The 12,869-nt window shown below is 37.0% G+C and overlaps 1 protein-coding gene across 1 annotated transcript; it reads right to left on the bottom strand.

Annotated features, from left to right (window-relative positions):
- Nucleotides 1–10,991: 10,991 nt before the first annotated feature.
- LOC113564033 (cell death protein rpr) lies at nucleotides 10,992–11,629 on the bottom strand. The gene has a single exon (XM_026978194.1). It carries the CDS (start codon nucleotides 11,375–11,377, stop codon nucleotides 11,180–11,182), a length of 198 nt encoding a protein of 65 aa, XP_026833995.1. The 5' UTR covers nucleotides 11,378–11,629; the 3' UTR covers nucleotides 10,992–11,179.
- Nucleotides 11,630–12,869: the final 1,240 nt, after the last annotated feature.

Here is a 12,869-nt window from a genome sequence, read left to right as displayed (position 1 = left end):
GGGAAATGGCAAACGGAATTCCCCTCATGCAAGAAAGCACTTCGGCATAGGCTTAAAGTACTTGGCTGAACCTGCGTCAATAAACCACGGAAATGCCCGACTTTACAAACTATCATTTGAACAAACGTCAATAAAATGTAAATTAATATAATTAGGCTTAAAAAAATGTATACAAACAACACCAAATTTGTAGAAATTGTCTTTATACAAGAAAAATAGTGAGTATCTGCCAAAAACACAAAAGAATAAATTTAATTATTTTAAAATGATATTGGTCATGGGTAGTGGGAGAAGTTCTTTTTTAATAATTACCGCCCAACAATCCATACAATAATATATAAAATATTTCGAGAATAATCAAGCCAAAAGCAATGAAAAGCCGCAACCATTTTGATTACAAACTTTCAACACGGGGCGAATACAAAAAATACAATCGTTACCCCAAAATCAATATCAATGACCAGAAAACAACCGCAATGTAACACATTTTCCCCGCACATTTTTGCTTTGAGTGGTTGTTTCAAATGGCCCGCTCATGGCTGCAATTGTTTGCCAAAAACATTAAAGCCTTTATTTGGAAATTACACAAATGCTGCACAATGATATACAGTATGGATTTCTTTGGGGATATTCACATATAATATATATTTATAAGCGCATAATTTTTTTTTAATTTTAAGATCTTTTGTTAAGTTTGATCTGAATAGAAGAGAACAGTTCTATGACATATAGAGAGCTGCTGCTAGCAATAATAATTTTAACCATGCTAAATATGTTTCATATTTGTTTTCCATTTAGCAATGCTTACCCAAGTCAATGAAACTTCAATTAAGAGTATTCTCACAGAAATGATCCGCTTCCTGGTGAATTTATTTCGCTGGAATTGCGGAACACATATTTGCCGATGCATTTGGAAACATCATTAAACCGAAAATTGTTGTGCGGAGTGCAACGGCCTATGAAGAGCTGGCCCTTATGGCCAACGCATTTCCCTCGATGAATGGACGATGCCAATGAATTTTCATGAATGCAGTCAAGTCTATAAAAATTAATGCATTGCAGTTGGCTGCAGTCGCTGTTTGTCCGCTCTTCGGGCCCTCAATGCATTTTAAATATGAGTTAAAAAGCCTGGAAAATGCCTCCCATCCGACTACAGAAAAGGGATGTGTGAGTTCCGGTACGTCCTTATCAAATGGTCATTTCTGTTTGCATTTAATTAAAAATCAACCCAAAAGTAAAACAGAGAGTCACGTGTCCTGGTCGGCAGGCGATAAATCACGCTAAAACAGAACAGAAAGTGGCCGAATTTATCATTGTCATCAGGACGTTCAGGACTCAAAGGGTGACAGATTCGGCCGAAGGACAGAGATCGCAAGGATTAACACTTTAAATTGCCCTAGTTAAACAAAAGGATAATGTCCAGCCTGCATAATGCCAGTTGTTCCTCGCCAATGTTTGCTTTGCTGCGAAGACTTTTCCCCACATTTTCTGTTTAATTGCGGAAATCCAAACTGGAGGCGAATCTCATGGTCTTTCTATTTACATAGTTGGGAAATTGGAATGGTTGTGTGGTGCACTGAAACAAAATCACCTCAAATGTATGCTGACACTTTTCTAATTGAATAAAGTATAGGGTTTTTTAAATAACAAAAGATAATATCCATAAAAGAAAATAAGGCAATGTAATAATACTTAAATCTTATTTTATCTATTCAACATTAATTAATATATTTTTCTGGTGAATAGTTAAAGCTCTAGGAGCGGTCTTGGGTATATTTTTTAATTCATTAATCATAATAGTATCACTACGAACCGAGGATGCATACTTAACACTTTTCCCAGTATATCTAATGAGGTTTGGGTTGGGGCAAAGTTCACTAAATTGCATTTCGTCACGCAATTAGTGGTTCATTTACTGCCTGACTGAGCCTCCTTGGAAGATCCGACGGTTCTGTTTACTCAAAGCTCCTTCGTCCTTCGTCCCATTTGTGCTGCGAAGGAGTGTGGGAATCAGTGAGGTTGGCCAAACTTAATTTCATCTTATTACGATGCAGAAATTTTGCAATTTCCGCAAGGTCCACTCGTAAGCCTGGTCAATTGCGTTTCGGCCCTGTTGCCCTTCTGCCATCGATGTCTTGCAACGGAAATGGAAAATGTTTGTGGCAATGACTTGGTTATTAGTTTATCGGGATGTCCATCCTTGCAATTACGAAGAGATGGGAAGTTAAAGGTAGCATTTTAACTAAGTGTACAGTTTCAGCTCCTGTAAGAAACTACTGTCAACTAACCAGTTTTTATTTTAAATGGCTCAATTGAAATCGTAAAAAATACTCCGGAATTTTAATGGTTTCCAAATTTGCAGCGCAAATTGGTCCCTAAATTGTTGTCCCCTTTCAATGCCACATAATTAAATATTTTGCGCCTTCATTTTAAGGAACTTCCCCCGGAAAAATTCGTTAGGTTTTTTAGTTTTCCCAGTTTTCGACAGTTTAGAAAATATTTTACGACTAACAAGCAATTTTTCATTGAGTAATAACTAATTTTGTGAAGTTTTATTGCAAGGATTTTGATGCCCATTCAGGAAGGCAATCCCCAGTAGCCGTTCCCTGACTTCCCTTCAGTTTTTTTATGACCACAAACCAGAGTCAAAACAGAGCAAAACAGCAGAGGAAGAAACATTAAAAAAGCTAATTTAATTAAAAGAAAATGCAATGAAAAATGCCATTCTGACAGGACAGCCGGGAACAGTGTGGGCAAAGGACTGCTGCATTGTCCTGTGCGTGCTGCCTGGCAATTTTGCCGATTTTTTATGACACAACCGAACTGAACCGAGTTGAACTGCAGGCAAAAGTGCAACGGAGACGATGACGAGAAGCAGAATTCTTCTTGGCGCGATTTTATGCACATTTATCATAATTTCACACGCAGCCAAGGATCCGAGGAGGAGAATGGATTCGGATAGGATGGGTTGGGTTGGAATGGGTTTTGGTTCTGTTGCTGTTTCGGTTTCGGTTTGGGTTGCACACATAAAAAATAATCGCAGGACTGACGGGGTTTTTAGGGCAGAGCTGAAGGGGCGTGGAAATTGCATTTTGCCTTTTACGAGCAATGACATTTATGACAGTTTCCCTTTGCCCACAAAAAGGAAGATAATGCTCAGGAAAAATGAAACGGAGAAATGAAAAACAGTAACAATGATAACCCATTAAAACTATTCGTAAACACACCTTTTCTTCGCTTCCGACTTCAGGTGAGATGTATGTAGATCCTATATCCTTCGCTCCACACGTCAGCACGGCAACAAAGTTTGACTGGTGTTATTAATATTAATGCATCAAACGGGAAAGGACCTGAAAATAAATAGAACGAGAAATTAATGGAAGCTAGGGAAAAATGTTGAGTCGAATAGGCACTGCCCTATAAAGTAAGCCAACGATTTAGTCACCTTTTTACTTCTTACTAGGAACTAGAAAACATAAAAGTTTATAGTAATTATTTGCTCTCATAAAAAATGTTTAAGATCTCAGATCTTAAGATAAAAAGGTAGCGTTCATAAATATAACTATATAATATTTCAAGACCATTTCGCGTAATATTCTTGCCTGTGAATTTTGGGCCATAAAAATAGAATTAATAAAATGACTTTTTACTTACTTTCCTCGCTGGGCCGAAATCCTCGAAGGTATTATCCGAGACACGTTTTCCGGTAATTGAAGTGTTTGTTGTTGTTCCCGTTCCGGTTTCTTCTGCTGCTGTCTTCGTTGTTGGTGTTGTAGTTGTTGTCTCCGGCAGCTGCTCTACTTGATGTCCTTTGTCCTGGCCTCATAATTCTGCTTGTGACAAATCAACGCCCTCTTGTAGCTGACTTCCTGCTGGTTATGTGTAGTTTTTCGTAGCTTGTCCTCGAGTATCCTTGGCCTTCTTGTAGTCGCTGCTATTACTGTTATCAAGAGTAATTTCGCTTTTTTATTTCCTTCGACTATTGCCAGCGATTTCCGTTTTTTCGCCCCTCTCCTCCGTCGCCAATAATTTCATCTCATTTCATTCTTTGTCATAAAGATGGCCAACATTACGTAGAAATGTTGCCGAAGCATTTGATGCGTGCAATATGCAGAAAGTTTCCTATTTCAATAAAAAGCAAGAAACGACGTCGAATTGTGGATATAAATCTATAAAAATCTCAGCATTTAATATCGTAAAAATATCATCCCTCAGGATTCTGCGGGAAGAAGGATAAGAACGAAATAAAGTTTCTTCATTTTTCTGGCTTTGGTTTAGTTGCTCTATTCTGCTGGCAACAGCTGGCAACCTTGCAACATTGTCGCACGAGGCAAGCTTTAAGGATTTCCAACAAAAATCAATCATTAAAAAATGTTAGCTTACGGTAAAAATTCTGATTTCTTAGCTAGAATTTTTATTAATTGATGAATATTTGAAGTTAGGTACTACGCCTAATTTTTGGTTGTGTTTATATGCTAGAAATTTAAATATAATAATATATAATATATGAAATAATATATGAATTTCATTATGCTGCTAAACCTATTGAAGTTCTCGGGAAATATTAGTGAAACAATGACTCTCAATTAGCACCTACATAAATCCCAATTACCATCGCGCGATATCTTATCATTTATTCAACGATAAGCCTAAGATGTTTAAGGAATATCTTGGGGAAATTAATCCAAAAAGGATCTCTGAGGGTTGTTTGTGAAGCAGTGACAAACTCATAAAGGTGACAATGAAACCGCAGATTTTATTAGCTGACACATTTATGAATATTATTAACATTTCGTTTGGCAAACAATAAGGCGGGGAAAAGAGCGCTGAATGCGAACAGGAAAATGCGCAAAATGAAAATGTTTTTGCATTGCCAGGATCCGGATCCATGATTTTGGATTCTGGATTCCGGATCCCGATCCTGAATGCGAATTTCCAAGGGTGCGCGCCTCCGTGGCTCATTAATTTTTATACGCGGTGCGTGTGTGTTGCATTGCAATAAAAACATATTTTATTAGTCGACGAAGAGCCAGAGGCTGCATTCCGAGCCACCACCAAACCTCTGATGACTGCCTGTCAGCATAAATTCATTATTTATGGTGCAATCAATGGAGCTGCCGAGCGTATGTCGAACCCATCAAACTCGTCAGTTCGCATCGCAGTCATCATCGCAGTCATTTTCCGAGCTGATCTCCGTCTGCCACAAAGCGGAAGTTTGTTTATTTTATAGTTTCTGACGCCCGTCGTTCGCCTCCTGAAGGCGCGAAAATGTGTCCTTTTCAATGCGTGGAATACGGGTACTTTCACTTCTATACAACGCTATTTAATCAAACTGGATAACTAGTAATAGGACCTTTTATTTGTTATCTTGTTATTTAATAAGACGATTGAAGTATTCTGACTAGTTGAAGCCATATTATTATGGAAAGCCACTTGTGCCCTAATGCTTGCCTTAAATAGTTGCTCTACAGCTTAAATTATTTCTAGCATGCTGGCACTGCCAAGTTTGTGTTTTTAGGGTGTTTCATGTTCGGTCTTTCAAATTATTTTGAGTTTCGCAAACAATTTGCGGCCCGACGGGTTGTCCTTTTGTGACAGTTATGTGTCTCAGATGCCATTGGCAAATTTGAATGCATTCTGTTTGGTGGACGGGGTGTACATATTTTGATAGAGGGTGTGGCGGGGTATTACCATAACTCACTTGGCGTTGGGACAATTTGCCTTTTGAGAACTATTAGCTCGTAATCTCGGGTTCAAGCTGCAAATAGAAAAACTAATTAAAATGTTCGCCTGGCTTGATGAATGGCCTGGGACTTCCTATAAGCAGACAGACATCCTGATAGGGAATCCACCCTGTAATTAATACGATTTGAGTGAGTGTGTTCCATCATCATCAACATCATCTTGCGTGATTTGCTTCACCACTGTGGCGGAAAGGTTTCCTTCAGCCTATATTCAAGGCACATCCTGACTGCGAAAGGCGGTCACGCATCGTCCTCTTGTCATAATTTTTCCTATTTCGCTGCTCGGCCAAGTTTCCTATTAAATATTCAAGCGAATCTGGAGGATGTCAGCTCGGGCCTTCCTCTTAATGACATTTCAATAATTAATGTGCTTCTCGGCTTTCTTTTTTGCCGCTCGCCTCGTTTCCTGGCTCGTGTGCGTGTCCTTTCGCCTGGACTTTTCGACTCCGACTATCTGACTAGATATCATCAATCAAAGTATATTTTTAAATGTTTCGCTTCTTTCGGCGAGCTGCTGCTGTCGCGGCTTATAAATGATGTTTTTGTTAAGCACTTCTTCCTTTTTTGATTACATTTTCGAGGGCGCTGCTTTTTGCTGATATTTTTCCAGAGGTTACATTTTGATAATTTCAAGCATCTAATCCAATTTCCTTCTGCGTACAATTTTCCTCCATTTGCACAACTGTCATAATAGCCGAGGTGGAATTCTGGTGGAGTTTTCCAATTGATTACACGACAACCACACGGACAGGCCTTTGGCTAATCCTTGGGCAAGGACCCTTGCTCTCATAATTCCGAAACAGGAGCATTTCTACTTTGCTGCACAAAAAGTCCGACCTAATGACATTAGTCTGCGTGCCATTAGTTCTTGGCTGATTCGATTCGATTTGATTTAATTTTAGTTCATCGCTTGCCTGTCGTAAACGATGGGGGGGGATATTGAAACAAATAACCACAGGACTCCCAAAGAGTACATTTTTGAACAACTATATTATGGCAAAGAATGCTGCAAAACTTACAAAAATATTTGAAAATGCAAGAATCTTAAAAATGCTGTCTAAAAATAAAACGAGTATGAACAAAATGGCTGTGATCCCCCGTCTTTCAAAACATCCCAACTTCAGACTAGGGTTGTTGATAATATATCAAAATATCAATATATCGATATTTTTTCTGAAAATTTTATATTTATATCGTGATATTGTTTTTGCCCAAATATCAATATTGCAATATTTTTATATTTTTTTGATATTTTCCCTTCGGTTACTCAGATTTTCAAAGCGATACCGGGTAAGAGTTATCGTGTTAAAATTATCATAAAATACCTGATCACTCCGGGTAGCTCTGTGCCTTCAGAGCGGTTGGCGTCCGCTATAAAATGTGTAGTCTGCGACGCACGAATGATGACGCACATGTTTGACGCACATACATACATGCATGCATGCATGCTTACATACATGCATACATACATACATACATACATACATACATACATACATACATACATACATACATACATACATACATACATACATACATACATACATACATACATACATACATACATACATACATACATACATACATACATACATACATACATACATACATACATACATACATACATACATACATACATACATACATACATACATACATACATACATACACACATGCATACATACATACATGCATGCATACACTACACATACACTACACTCACTGCTCGACCGGTAAGATAGATTACTTGCAATATTTTGTGACTCTAAATTTGAAGACATGCCTTACCGTCCACGCTAGAACCAGTTGGGAATTATAGGACTACAAGACAATATTTTTCCCAAACGTATATTACAAGCGGCAATAACTCTGTGTTCCGACAGTAAGTTAAACATTCTTCAGGCTTTATTTAAGACAATTTTTACTACTTCGTGCAAGTAACACATACACTACTACATACATACAAACTACATACATACATACATACATAAATACATACATACATACATACATACACGCATGCATACATACATACATATTTAAAATACAATATATAATTCTTGTTAAGAAATTGATTACCCTACACTAAAAGGGATATATATTTTTATGTTTATTCGTATACAAAGTGCTACTTAATTAATCTCGAGCTGTAAGTAATTAAATAATAATCTATTATTTTGTCATATTTGTTAAATAGTGAGGTCTTTACGGTGAGTAGTAAAAATTGTCTTAAATAAAGCCTAAAGAATTTTTAACTTACTGTTGGAACATAGTTATTGCCGCTTTTAATATTTGTTTAGGAAACATATTTTCTTGTAGCCCTATAATTCCCATCTAATTCTAGTGAAGACTGTAAGGCATGTCTTTTAATTTAGAGTAGGGATGTCGTGATATTAACAAAAAAAACGTATCGATGATATTTTCCCTTCGGTCACTCTGATTTCCAAAGCGATACCGGGTAAAAGTGATCGTGTTAAAATGACCATAAGATACCTGATCACTCCGGGTAGCTCAGTGCCTTCAGAGCGGTTGGCGTCCGCTATAAAATGTGTAGTCTGTGACGCACGAAGCTGAATGACTGACACACATATAACACAACGAGTCTTCCTAAAATCACTTAACCCGAAGTATTGGAAATAAGTAGCATTAATTTATATAAACACAATCTGTATTATTATCTGTATTAGATATTTGAATATCCAGTTAAATAAGAAACATGAAGTAAATAAGAAACTTTTATATTTTTATTTTGGGGAAAAAACAAATTTTATTTGAAAAAAACAATATATTTTTTTATGATATTTTAAATATTATCATTTTTTTTTTTTTTTTTTGATAAAAAAAATATCATCGGTACGATATTTTTTTAATATCACGACATCCCTACTTCAGAGCCCTTAATTTTCGTTGTTGCTTGGACCCTTTTTTCGGGTCTTTTTTAATTTCTGCACGACCATCCGCAGAATCGGTCTGATTGCGTTCCTACCTTTTGCCTATTCTACTCAAACGAAAAGTATAGAACCAAAACTGGCCAAAATGTCAGACGATTATGTAGAAGGTAGCTGGGCGATCGAACCAACCGATAAAGATCAGACAAGGCTAAGCCCCGAAACATAAAAAAGGGATGTTCCTCTTGACCGAAAATAGTTCTTGGAAATTTATGGGTAGAGTTTTGTTTTGATTCGAGTTCACTTTACCCTCAGCGGGTTCCCCAGTGCTCTTTGCGCCTTTTTCGCATTATTAGAAACACTTTCCGAACTAATTAACAGCAAAGACAGAAGAACAAGTTTTGGCAGAATTTGCTGTTAGGGATTAAATGCGTTCTGTCAGTGATTTTTACAGCACTTCGCTTACAAATCGCTCGACATTTGGCGCAGCTTCAAACATAATCATAAACTTGTGTTAATTATTTTTCATATGCCAACCCCGCTCCCGTGGGCAAAAGTTTTATCTGTTTAACGTTAATTAGTTTTGTTTGGCAAAGTGAAATTTCTGATTTCTTTTGCGCGAGCTTTGCGAACTTTTATGAACTTTTTTCGGGCAATCAAAGTGAATTGAACTGCAGGATGTGCAAGGATATGGCAGCTGCATAAGTGCAAAAGTTTAATTAAAAGTCCTGGCCGCGTTCGCGGAACACAGTCATATCCTTGGAGCTGATGACGAGACCCTCAAGAATTGCACATCGAATTTTTCCCAGCAATTTGGCGCTTGCCAAAATTAACTTAAGAATGCAAATTGTTTTGTTAGCACCTAATTTTTTGAAATTATCGAGGGGAAAAGATGTCAAGACTGCCGGAGGGGCAACTCCCTGCCTGCCCTTGGTTCAAAGTTTCTGCATCGAAAAATCTTGGAAAATATTTTTGTATTTCCTTTTTGCATAATTGAATTTTCTTTGTGTGCTTTCTTGCTGCCGTTTGTTGCACAATGTTGTCGAAGTGGCTGCAAAGTTTTTCTCAGAGTGGAAAAGTTGGGCTAAAGGACTCATTTTCCTTTAACTTTGCAAAATCCTCGAAACTGAAATTTCATTTGTTCTATTAAACATAAAATATTAAATCACTAATGTAACTTTAAGCTTCTGTTAGAAGGAATTGATTTTGTATATTATACATCAAAAACTCGGAGTTGTGATAAGCCATGTCTACCATAGAATTCTAATTATCTAATTTATAATTTGTTAGTAAAAAGGTACAGAAAATAGAATAGTTTTCTATCACGTGAGGTACAACTATTTTTTAAAACTCTTCGACATCGAAGAGACATCAAAAACTAAAGAACATTGAAGCTTGGATACAACTTTTTGCTGGAAAAATAGTTGATAATAACATACCCAAAATTTATGCAACAAGTAGTTTAAAAATGATCTATAAGTATCCTTTCATAGAAATACAAAGTGGTTCATAAGGAAACTGCCGTATTTTATAAATTTATTCGTTCAACAATAAAACAATTAAAGAAATTTGTTTGATATAATAATATAATTTATTATAATTAGTATTGTAATTAGTTAATTATAATCTACATAAAGATGTAGATCTTGATAACGATCAAGATTTATTGTTTTTATAAAGAATATAATATTTTTTGTTTTGGGATTTTAAATCAGCAGAACTCCTGAAATCTAATGCCATAGTTTGTCGAAATCAAAGAAAACAAATAACGTTTTTATTTATCGATTATTATCCAAACCCAACTAGAAGAGAAATTTACCTAGTCATCGCTGATCTTATTGCTCTTTTAATTAAACGGCTTTTTCTAGGAAATTCCTTTTTACCGTCGGAAATTGAAAGGCCTTCTTCTAGAAAGTTCGTTTTTACCGTCGGAGAAGTGAAATAAAATATGTGCTCAGTTTTCGCGTCATCGGCTGCCGCTTACTTAGCTTATTGTAGATACTCTGAAAAATGGTTTGCCATCAGTTATTGAAAACTCAATTTTATATATAGTTTTCTTTTTTGTTTTATTGACTTTTTGTTCAGCAAAAAATTGATGCAATTTTTAGCCAACTTCGACTCATTTTCGTTTTTTCATGGGTTTTGTTCTTTAAAAAAACTTAGAAAAACTCTTACAAAAGAACTTACAAACTATTACAGTAGTAATTCATTTAAATAGGTTTTACGAATAAATTATTTCTAAAAAAGTTGTTTTTTGTCAATAAAAAATGTTTGTAAAAAATTGGGGAGTCTTCATAAAAAATGTTTTTTTTTTTCAAATTTTTCCTTCGATTTTTCGTGGAAACAAAACCATTATCACAATCGCTTTGATGAGTAAACTAAAATTGGGTGGGTGTTGTGGCTGTATCCTTGGCTGCTGTAGAAATCGAGTGCCGTCGGCTGATGAGTGGTGACTGTTTTTTGGGTTGGCTCATGCTCATTTGCTTTGTACTCTGGATCTTGGACTGGACTATTGGTTTTCCCCGTAGTTGTTAGTTACTCGAATGTTCACTGCGATGGCTTGCGGTATTTGCCGCACTTTCTTCCGGTCTTCGGATGACATGGACTGTACTGGCGCAGCGTTTGCAGGACAACGGTGGCCAGGAATCTCCACTGGGACTCCCGCAAGCGGAGGATCTGCTGCTCCTTCTGCTCCGCCTCCCGCAGCAGAGTCGCCTGGTCGGGTATGTAGAATGCCACTGCCATTGTGGGTTTATCTTTCTTCTCGTTCGGAATTACACAACTGGGAGTGACTCAATGACTTTCTCTTCGGCACAATGAATATTTATCAAGTTAGTTCTTTGTTGCTGGCGCACACACTTTGCTTTCGTATTTTCGAGTTCGTTCACTTTGCTCTGCTGCTGCTCTTATTCAAAGTTATTTTTGAGATGCGTTCGCTGCGATGGCTGCTTTTCAACTGAATGTATTGAGTACTGCTCCGATGCTATTTATACCTGCTTCTCTCCCGCCGCCTTGTTCTCTGTTTTTCTGGTGGTGGCTGCTCTTTTTGGCCTTCTACGCTCTTCGGCTCTCTGGCTGGGGTTTTTTTGTTTTGGTATTTCTGTTGACATCGCCTCATTCGCAGCTCCCAAAAAAAAGTACTACCTTTTGTCGTGGGCGGGGTGGGGCGTGGGCGGGGCCACCTTGCGCCTGTTGCCAAGCGCGTTTTTTATGAGATTGTGTTGTTGTTGCCAGGTTGTTGGCAGCGCCTTTGTTGTAACTGTGTGCGGCGAGAAGTACAGTTAGCATATTAATTGTATTAAATCGTCGGAGCATGACACTCGTTTTCACCAAGGAGTTCGACGGAGAAAGACATACGCGTGTTACTAAAGCTTGAAATACCCTCTATGATTAGCCATCCATATTGGAGCGCCTGATTAGTCAACTTCAACCAAACTAAGCAGGATGCCTGATAAGCGCCAGGTACAACTATCCAGCAGGTTTCATATTAATATCAGCAAAATCAACCGAGTTACTTAAGACTAGATCCATCGCTTTCGTGCATTATTATTTCTGAAATATAAAATATGTATGTCAGTCAGGCAATTAACTTTACAGCTATAATAAATACAGCTATCAGAAATAAAATAAAATTTAATTTTTGAATTGCTGATAATTTATATTACAATGCTGTAAGTGCAAACTATTTACTCAAACAGAACAGCTTCCTGTAAGGGTATCACAGAGTGTGATTCGTGTGGGAGGCAGGTTCACTTGAAATTGAAATATGGGCAAGTGGGCAAAGAAGAGTTCCCATTTCTTGAATTATTCTCTTTTCCATGGACAAGCCCACCTGCCATATCTAGATAGATCTCTCTTTATCAGCGACTCGCGCTCTACAAGTGTTTACACAATCATCCGAAGCTTCCGACTAAGAATTATGACAATCTCATAAATTAAATGTATACTTTATAAAAATATTGACAACAATGGGCTCGTCCCACCTTTTTTTATACTTCGTGTGCAATTTTTATTTTCATTAGAGCGGAACAAGACGTATATAATATGATACGATATGAATGTTTTCGGTGGAAATCATACACGAAAATTTCCTGCGGATTAAAGTATTATTAATTGCCTTTCTGATGGATATGATATCCGAACAATGTATTCATTCTACATATAGGAAGTTTATTGTAATTATCTTTAATAACTTATATTCTGCATTATTATATACTCGTAGGTTGTTTCATAGGAC

This window comes from Drosophila erecta, unplaced genomic scaffold (assembly GCF_003286155.1).
Source record: "Drosophila erecta strain 14021-0224.00,06,07 unplaced genomic scaffold, DereRS2 tig00000036-arrow-arrow-pilon, whole genome shotgun sequence".
Classification (NCBI taxonomy): Eukaryota; Metazoa; Arthropoda; class Insecta; order Diptera; family Drosophilidae; genus Drosophila; species Drosophila erecta.
Note: the sequence above shows the minus strand (reverse complement) of the source record. Positions and strands in the feature narration are given on the sequence as shown.